Source organism: Corylus avellana, chromosome ca2, assembly GCF_901000735.1.
Source record: "Corylus avellana chromosome ca2, CavTom2PMs-1.0".
Classification (NCBI taxonomy): Eukaryota; Viridiplantae; Streptophyta; class Magnoliopsida; order Fagales; family Betulaceae; genus Corylus; species Corylus avellana.
Genome location: NC_081542.1, coordinates 8,854,264 through 8,863,765, shown reverse-complemented (window position 1 = coordinate 8,863,765; position 9,502 = coordinate 8,854,264). Strand labels below are relative to the sequence as shown.

Below are 9,502 nucleotides of genomic sequence, written 5' to 3'. Positions count from 1 at the left end.
ATCATTAAGGAGTAAAATTTAATTTTAAAGATTTATAAGAATATTTAACAAAATTTAGGAAACAATTTGAGATTTTAAAACCTTTAGGAAACAATTTGAGTTTGGGAGGACAGAAGCCCCAAACCTCTTTTAGTAATTCATCTGTAGCATAACCATAACCATAACCCTTGACAAGACAAAATATTCATTCATGAACTTATCCGAAAAGTTCTCGCACTTCTAATATATATATATATATATATATATATAATAACATATTAGTACGGTTACATTTTTTTTAATATAACTTTAAAAATTATCATTAAATTTTAATTCATAATTTTAAAAAATTACATTAATTTTAATTTTTTTAATTTTTAATTTTTTTTTAAATAATCCTACTCCAACTCAAACACGTCCTTCCCCGTGCTCTATTTACCCCCGAGCTTTCGGCTTCACTTCTTGTCTTTCCCAAGCTAAGTCTCTCGTACGAGCTCACCGACTGAAACTTTTCCGAATCTGCGCAATTCTCCTGAGAAAATTTGAGGTACTTGGTGGAAACAAAGATGAGAGGAAGCAGCTCCTCTGGGAACTACAGAAACGCATGTCTGACAATGCACCAGCCCTGGGCTTCTCTGCTTGTTCATGGCATAAAGCGCGTTGAGGGCAGATCATGGCCTGCTCCAATCACAGGTTATACCTATAAGTCATCATCTCTTTGAATTCTGCCAAAAGATACATACCCAGTTCTTCTTTTCTCGTTTTTTTTTTTTCTTTGGGAGTTATTACCTTTTGAAGTTGGTGTTATGCGCCTATGGGTGTGTTTGGTTGCCGAGGAAGTATGGGGAAAGGGAATAAAAAATTTAAACTTTCCCAAGTAAATGGAGCGGATCATGGTCTGGGTTTCGTTGGATTATGGACGGATTTTGAAATCTACGGAAAAAGTTGTACTCTAGTCAACCTTCTTGGCAACCAAACCTAGGGCTTTTTGTTTATATGGTCGGTCATTTCTTTTAAATTTTAACCGTTATCATCTTCTAATTTTTATAAATTTTTCTATCTTTTGATGTCCAAAAGGTCATATATATAATGTCAATTCCATATCATACTATTTAACACTATGATTCTGCTTCACTCTTTCATGATTTCTATTTGAGATCTTATATTGTCTTTAATTTCCCAACACCGAGTACAAGTTTGATCTACTTTATTGTTTCCTTTCCTTTTCTAGTAATAATAATAGCAGTTGTCAACTTTATTGAATAATGCTGTTGGTAGTAGTAGTGGTAAGTCACTTTTTTTTTAAACTAATTGTTTGGAATTTTGACTTTTGAAGGTCGCCTTTGGATTCACGCTGCAAGTAAGGTCCCGGATGAGGCTACAATTAAAGCAATGGAGGACTTCTACAGGGAAATTTATGCAGTGAATGGAATTACTGATCTCAAGTTTCCTGAACATTATCCTGTTTCAAGACTATTAGGTATTCAGAATTTACATGTTTCTATGTTTCTCTGGTCTTTTTTATTTTTTTATTTTTAACACCATCCCAGAAATTCCAAGTTGCAAATTAGATAAAGCAATTTTGCTCTGTCTTGTTCATGTCACCCTAAGTCATATATTTACACAACAAAGGTGGGAACTTTGTGATGCTTGCTCCTGATTCTGTCTTGTCCATATTGAAAATGGAGTCTTGTGCCAGGGATACCAACAAGGGTGATAGATTCTAGCACAGATATTTGAAAAATATTGTAATCTAATGGAAGTTTTGGTGCCTATGAGTCATAACAGTGTCTAGCATGGAAAAAAATAAGATTCTTAGATGGGAATGATGCAGTAAGACCAGATTAGATTTAACTTTGTGCTAGGGGATGGTCAGGTCAATCTGAAGGTTTTTCTTTAGGGTCTCTCTCCCCGCTTCTCTCTCTCTCTCTCTCCCCGTTTTTTTTTTTTTTTTTTTTTTTTAAATATTTGGATTATGGACATTTTCTGGACTGAAATATCTGTGGCTAACATCTTGAGTTGCTTGAAATATTGCTTTTCATTATTTTTATTTTGACAATACAAATTTTAACAAGTCTAAGTGGCTTCATCTTCGATTCAGGCTGTGTTGAAGTGGTTGGCTGTGTTAGAGGTGAAGAACTAGCAGGCTGGGACATGGTAGCTGAAGGGGTAGGAAACCCTCACTTGTTCTTTGATATATAGGTGATTCAATCATATATAGAGTAATGTTATATATTCATCTCCTATCCCACTCCTACTCCAATACCACTTGATTGATGTGGCAATACCCATCAGCCTTTGTTTAAAAAAGAAAAAATCTAAGGCTGATCGACACTGTCACATCAACCCAATGGTATAGGAATGAGGTAGGAGATGAGTATTTAGAATTACTCCTATTATACATGGTCATATAGTTCCATATACTTTTTTTTTTTTTTTTGACTAAAATCTAGCATGTTTTCCTATACAGGTGAGGCTGGAAGCACTGACTAAGTTTTGTTGGCTTTGTGAACAGCCACAGGTACGTATATTAACAATGCTAAACATTTGTGAGTTCCTTTTTTTTAAATGATCTTTAGTACTTACAAATTATATTCTCATCTTGACTTTGTATACATTCAATGCAGAAATTGATAATTCCATTTGAGATGAGAGGATACCAGGGTGTATATAATCTGGAAAGGAAGGTACATATTGTGCAGAAACTTTGGGCCTGATTGGAATTGTTCTCAAAAGATAGCCTTATGTTTTTTAAAAAAAAAGTGTTTTTGGCAAAATTCCAAACAAGTTTTTGTAAGTTAATATTTTTTTTTCGAGCCAATTTAGTATATAAAAAACAATAGCAAACATTTTTCTCGTCTCTTTGGGTTTGTTTTGTAGGAAGGCTTTTAACTAATTTATACACCTATCACAGATATACGAGGCTGCAATTAGAGGTCTTGCTTCAGTTGAAGGTCCACTGCCAGTGAAATTTCCACTTCCAAATCCACGGGATCGATTTTCATTGAAGCCAGGATCTATTTCTCAGCAGTACCCTGAATCTAAAGCATGTGAAGTGGAAAAATCATCAAGCCTTAGTGTAGCCATAGCTGGTGCACGAGCAGCATCTACACAGTATACAAAAAAGAATGAAAATCCTCCAAATGTGATCCAGAATCGTACCCGCAGTAGCGTAAGGATTGGTTAATTAAAGAGCAAATCTTTGAAAGAGGATTCAATGCCCTAGTAAGGCATGTAGTTTCTTTTCTTTGACTGTTATTATTGGATTTTTTTTTTTTCATGTGCAGATGCTTCCAATGTATATCCAATTGTAAGGATGCTGGGTTTCGATGTTGTTGTAAACTGTAGTGAACATGAATTGTGTCGTTAATGTTTCAAGTGGTAGAGAGATTAAGAGTTGAGTTTCACCGCCTTCATTGATGGTCTATAGTAAAGGTAGACCCTTAAGTCTTACTCTTTGTGGAGGGTGTTTACGTATTACAAGATTAGACTTCTCTAGTATAGATAAGGTGTGGTTGCATTGGGAACGACCATAAACCATTCTGTTGTGGAGTTACTCGGGGATAAAATCAAGTTTAGACAATGGTGTACACTTGACGACTAATTTAGATGGATCTGGCTTACATGTTGTTATTAAAATAACAGCATGTATGCTGTAGTAAAAGTAATGGTTAAGATTGAATTTCTCAAAATCTCTCTTTTATTTTCTCTTTCCTATTAAAAGCTTCTAAAAGTAAGTGAACTTTGAGATTCAATTTTAACTGTTGCTTTTACTACAGCATATAAGCCGGTTCCTATTTGGTATGAGTTACCTCTATGGCATTAATAATAAAAATAGTTCTCACCTAATTATAGTAATTAATATTCACTTGTTTCCAGGTGTGATATTAATTGGGATATTAGATTGTTGTTGCATTCTATATATTATGGTTAGTGGGTTCTAATTATGTTCTTGTTTTCTCATATAGAAAAATAAAATATTGTCATCTTTTAGCCCTCTTGCTACAATCCTAAACCAAAACAAATATTATATGGATTATAAGTGTAATTTGGATATTTTGCTTAGCGATTATTATCTAAAACCGCTTAAGCGATTAGTAAAATTTGTTAATCGCCTAGGCGATTAAAAGAATTCAAAAAAACGATGTCGTTTCTACTGTAATATGGTAATATCTTACTAAATACGATATTATTTCATATATATATATATATAGAGAGAGAGAGAGAGAGAGAGAGAAAGGTGGTCAGCATGCCGTTAATAACTGCCCACTATTTCAGCCCTGGCACAAATATGTATTGACTCAACCATGTCTTGATTTTTTCAGATATCGATATCAATCAAGAAGACCATGAGCGGATATGATCACTGGAATAAGTCCAATGAGTTAACTAAGTATTACATTTTGGCCTTGTTTACATGGAATATTGTAGTCACCCGGATTTTAATTTCCGAATGAAGAAATTTTGATTTTAAGATGAAATTGGATAATAATATTTTATAGATAAAATTATAATCTTTGAGGCATTTATACAAATACGTGGATATTTATGAAAATAAATATTGGTGGGTGAAGTTTATGTCATAGGTCCTGAAGGAACTTATATTAAATTTTAATATTATTCCAAAATGATTTAGGATGATAAATGCTTTTATTGGACTAACAGCAACAGGAGACTTAGGGTGTAAATTTAGATAATAATAATAATAATAATATCAGTGTGGTAATAGTGATGGAATTAAATTAATTATAGTAATAAGAAGGGAAAAATATAATTTAGCCCTCCAAACTAACCAGTTATTTCCATTTTAGCTCCAATGTTCAAAAAGTGATAAAGTAACCCCCAAACTAAAAAAAAGTTGCAATTTGGCCACTCTGTTAGTCAACACCGTCAAATTGAATGAAAAATGCAAAACAATGTCGTTTTTTGAGGTTAAGTTACTAAAATGCCATTTTGAAAAAAAAAAAAAAAAAAAAAACAAGGTTGGTATCGCCCAATCTCCACGGCCCATGTAATGGCGGCCATGGGGGGCGGTCACCCAGCCAACACCATAGGAGTCCTGGGTACACCCACCAATTCTATAGGCTCCTGTATCGATGAGCCACCCCTAAACCACCGTTTTGTTTTGTTTTTTTTTTTTTTTTTTCTTCCAAACGACGTCATTTTAGGGTGTATTTTTTTAATTGATATATTTTTTTTTTCCAAAAGGGTATTTTAGTATCTTAACCTTGCCAAAACGACATAATTTTGAATTTTTCATCATATTTGACAGTAATGACTAACGGAGTGGTCGAATTGCAACTGTTTGGTAGTTAATTTGGGGGGCTACTTTATCATTTTTTGAACATTATGGAACTAAAATGGAAATTGGTAGTAGTTTTGGGGGCTAAATTATATTTTTCCCTATAAAGATGTATGTCCTAAAAATATGGATCACTTATTTTTGTCATTTTCTATGTAGCTTAACTTTGATTAATATGTGTAGTATGTGTGAGCATTTGTTGGTTGAATACTTGTATGAACGCCATGTTGGTTTAGGTTCTTACTGTATGTGCAACAACACTAAGGTCCTTGTTAATAACCTTTTCGATAAGGCAACTGCAACAACCAGTCATGGCTGAAAGCTGAATTTCTAGTAGTGATGGTTTATAGGTTTATATATTTATATATTTATAATTTTTTATTGGTCATCATTAATCAATATGTATTATTTTTAATTAAAAATAATGTTTGGTTATTTTTTAGTTGTTTTATATATATATATATTTTTTTAACATGTCCACACAAGAAGAGAGTGAAGGAGATTCGAACTAGTAACTTTCGCTTCATGAGACATGGTCCCCAACCGATTTTGTAAATGAAAGTTGTTATTTATAAGTTAATATGATTACATGAAACTATATAATAAATATTTGCATACTTTTTGTATGAAACAAGCGTAAGAAAATGTGGTCGTAAGCCATTTTTAGGGTTGGAGACATTTATGGGTGAAAATGGGGATGCAGATGCAGATAATAGCAATCTCCGCATCTGAATCTGCAAAGTGCGGATAATTGTTTTTAGTATCTGCATATGTATCTTACTTTTACTATTCGCATCCGCGCGGTTAATGCGGTTATTATATGTTACACGTGTTTAAGGTAATGAGCGATTTAGCCCTTAAAGTTATAATTCACTACTTTTTGTTTTTTTTTTCTTTCTTTTTTTTGTGGGAATCTTTTATATTCATTTATTGAAAAGATGATCATAATTCATAAGTATAAAGCTCTGATAAATCAGAGTCAAGCCTATAACTATGAGGTTACAATATCACAGAGACAAACATAAAAATCTTACAATAAAGTTCTATCTATAACTTCAACATCTGCTAACCCATGCTTAAACTTCAATTATTGAAATGACGTGCTCAACGCAAACTCAAGGATTTTGCCGATCACTTCCAAAAGTTCCTTTGGAAGACCCGACCACTTCACTGCTCTCTCACCCATATCTGTGTTCCTTTTTTTTTTTTTTTTTTTACCGACTCTGTACAGCATTACTACTTTTTAAGAAAGGTTTTTTTTTTTTTTTTTTTTTTTTGTAAAGATGAAGCATGACGTAATTGAATGACGTAGTAAAAAACAATAGAGAATGACGTAATTGAATGAGACAAAAGAGAATCTAACATAAATGCTGACGTAAGTCATTATTTTAGTTGTTGTGTGATTCTATCGAATATGCCACCAAAAGACAAAAAGATTCTATTGAATGTTGAATGTTGAATATTCTATTATTCAAAACGATTCTATTGAATATTGAATATTTTATTACTCAAAAAGATTCTATTGAATATTGAAGGTTCAATATTGAATATTCTACTGAATTTGAAAGGGAAAGGTAAAATGGTAAATGGAGGAAAATTAATATCTTCAAATATGGGGAAAGAGAATTCTCATGATTGATTGGAATCGGGGGGAAAGACAAAGGAAAGGGAGGAAAAAGGATGAGAGAGGAGAGATCAAATGCTTTTCATTTAGTTTCCCTTTCAAGTTTCAAACATCTCTTTGGCCTTTGGTATCCTTCCCAAGAAGTGGGAAGCCAACCCCAAATTTGCTTCCAGGAAATCGAGGCTACTTTTCCATTGATGAAAAGAAAACACTAAAAAAAAAAAAAAGATTGAACTCACCACCTATTGAACCAACCCAACCTACCAATCTCATAATATAATTTATAAATATAAAATAATAAAAACATAATAAGAAACCCCTTCTGACTTTTCTTTAATTGGGATGATGTGAAAGTGACTATTGACTTTTTTTCTTTTACAAGGGTTGACTTTTTTTATTTTGTTTATTTTTACAAGTGTTGATCTAATGGTTGCTTTTCACTATTACATCCTCAAATGGTTTATTAAATTGAATTATTCTTTTTCAAGCTATTTATTATAGTATCATACGATTATCATACAATTAAAATGGTGCGCCATTAAAAAAATTTCAATAATTTCGAAAAAAAAAAAAAAAAAAAAAAAATTCTTTTACAATTGTTAATCTAATAACTACTTTTGTCAAACCATTCAGTTGTATAACAGCTATATAATACCATATTAAATAACATTATTCACAATAGAATAATGTTAACCGTCCTAAAATGACGCAAGAGTAAAAATCAAGTTTTGCATCTATTTTTTCAAGTGTCGATCCAAAGCTGCTTTTCCTCGTACATTATCAAGTTGTTTGACAGTACCGGACAATATAAACGAAACACAAATGATGGTTAGGCTATGAAAATAAGAATAATAAAATTGAAAAATCTCTGAGCGGTTGCATGCATGGTTTTTCTTAGCTGTCAATTTGCCATTGGCTAGTTAGACGCATGCCAGCACCCATGGGGTCAGCTTCTTCTTGTGATCGTGTTGCCTTGGCTTTTCTTTTCATGGGTTTCCATCACTGCATGACGCTTGCATCTCAGTCCAAAAGCGGGCATGTGGACGTGGATGGGCACCCACAATCGCCCATATTGAACAATATCTCTGAAGTTTAAGGAGCTAAGGTTGAAACCAAAAGACCAAAATTCTTGGATTTTTTCGCGTTAAAAGTTGGGCAATTGTGCAAATATTCTTCACTTGCGCGCTTTTAAGCTTTAATGTTAAACTAGTTTTTGCCTTTGCATGCGTCTCTCACGGCTGCGGGTGCGTTTTGTACTTCAGAACGAAAATCCTCTGTTTTTCCTCTGTTTACGTTGATATTTCCTGTTGATTTTCGCTAATAAATTTGTGGGTTTTGCATGCAGTCTGTGTATATATCATTATATTTCCTGTTTATGCTAAAAAGTTCCAAAATTTTAACAGTTCTGCAGCGTGTTCGCTTCAATTGAGAAGTTGTGCTGAAATTAATTTGAACACAGAAGAAGAAGAAGGAGTTTACACAGGTATGGATTTTTGATTTCCTTTCTCAAGACTAGTTCAAGGTGAATTGGTATGGTATTCCTCTCCTCTTTTGATAATCGATTTGGGAGGGAATTTCGCTTTTGGGATGACCGGTAATTTAACAATTTTTGTGGGATAAAACAAGTCTGCAAGATTGAAGTGACTTTTTGATTTTAGATGGTGTTTGAATATATTTTCTTATACCACTTATTGAATTACTTTTGGTTGGGATCAGTTATGGCAAAAATGGTTTCTAGAACAGTGGATCTCCGGTCTGACACAGTCACCAAACCAACTGAATCGATGCGGGCAGCTATGGCAGCTGCTGATGTTGACGATGATGTTTTCGGCCATGACCCAACTGCTTTACGGTTGGAAACAGAAATGGCAAGGATAACGGGCAAGGAGGCTGCCCTGTTTGTTCCCTCAGGCACAATGGGCAATCTAATTAGTGTTCTTGTTCATTGTGACATTAGGGGAAATGAAGTCATTCTTGGAGACAATGCCCATATACATATTTATGAGAATGGTGGTATTTCAACAATTGGAGGTGTACATCCTAGACCTGTGAAGAACAACCAAGATGGAACAATGGATATTGATTTGATTGAAGCTGCCATTAGAGACCCCAGAGAGGTTCTTTACTACCCTACTACAAGGCTTATCTGCTTGGAGAATACACATGCAAAGTAAGTGCATTGCTTTTGGCTTGTGGTTGATAATTTTTTTTATTCTTTTTGTGGGGGTATGTGGTGGATAAGATAATGGTACCATACCCACTTTGTATAATCTAATTGTTATATGTATATCTTCATAGATTCCCACTTTGTGTTTCCTGATAGCTGGTTATTTTATTGTGTTGGATTGGGAAAAGTTGCAGCTGGGTCTGTATTTTAATGTTCGGTATAATTCCTCAACAACTTTCCTCATGGCTGCCTCTCAAAAGGGAATATTGGAATCTTCCCTCCATTAAAGTGAATAGTGTGTGACCTTCATTGCTAATTTTAAGAGATCATAGTGCTTCCTTACATCACTTTATTAAAATTCTACCCATGCTTCCACTAAGCTTCCATCTGGATAAAATAACAAAGGGGGTATAGAGAAATTAGCATATAA

The 9,502-nt window shown here is 33.6% G+C and overlaps 2 protein-coding genes across 2 annotated transcripts; both read left to right on the top strand.

The window, feature by feature from the left end:
• Window positions 1-418: 418 nt before the first annotated feature.
• On the top strand, window positions 419-3,432 carry LOC132171662 (uncharacterized). The gene is made up of 6 exons (XM_059583035.1): window positions 419-672; window positions 1,316-1,459; window positions 2,081-2,148; window positions 2,450-2,500; window positions 2,607-2,666; window positions 2,894-3,432. Exons 1-6 carry the CDS (start codon window positions 546-548, stop codon window positions 3,164-3,166), a joined length of 723 nt encoding a protein of 240 aa, XP_059439018.1. The 5' UTR covers window positions 419-545; the 3' UTR covers window positions 3,167-3,432.
• A 4,514-nt stretch (window positions 3,433-7,946) lies between these two features.
• Window positions 7,947-9,079, top strand: LOC132169008 (low-specificity L-threonine aldolase 1-like). Its single transcript, XM_059580097.1, has 3 exons — window positions 7,947-8,149; window positions 8,309-8,388; window positions 8,622-9,079. The coding sequence occupies exon 3, from the start codon at window positions 8,624-8,626 to the stop codon at window positions 9,077-9,079; it is 456 nt and encodes a 151-aa protein (XP_059436080.1). The 5' UTR covers window positions 7,947-8,149; window positions 8,309-8,388; window positions 8,622-8,623.
• Window positions 9,080-9,502: the final 423 nt, after the last annotated feature.

Excerpts from the sequence above, each read along its gene's own strand:
- LOC132169008 (XM_059580097.1), top strand. The coding sequence starts at position 8,624 with ATGGCAAAAATGGTTTCTAGAACAGTGGATCTCCGGTCTGACACAGTC.
- LOC132171662 (XM_059583035.1), top strand. The coding sequence starts at position 546 with ATGAGAGGAAGCAGCTCCTCTGGGAACTACAGAAACGCATGTCTGACA. Across the intron at positions 673-1,315 it reads ATGGCCTGCTCCAATCACAG|GTCGCCTTTGGATTCACGCT; the intron begins GTTATACCTATA and ends TGACTTTTGAAG. Across the intron at positions 2,149-2,449 it reads GGGACATGGTAGCTGAAGGG|GTGAGGCTGGAAGCACTGAC; the intron begins GTAGGAAACCCT and ends TTTCCTATACAG.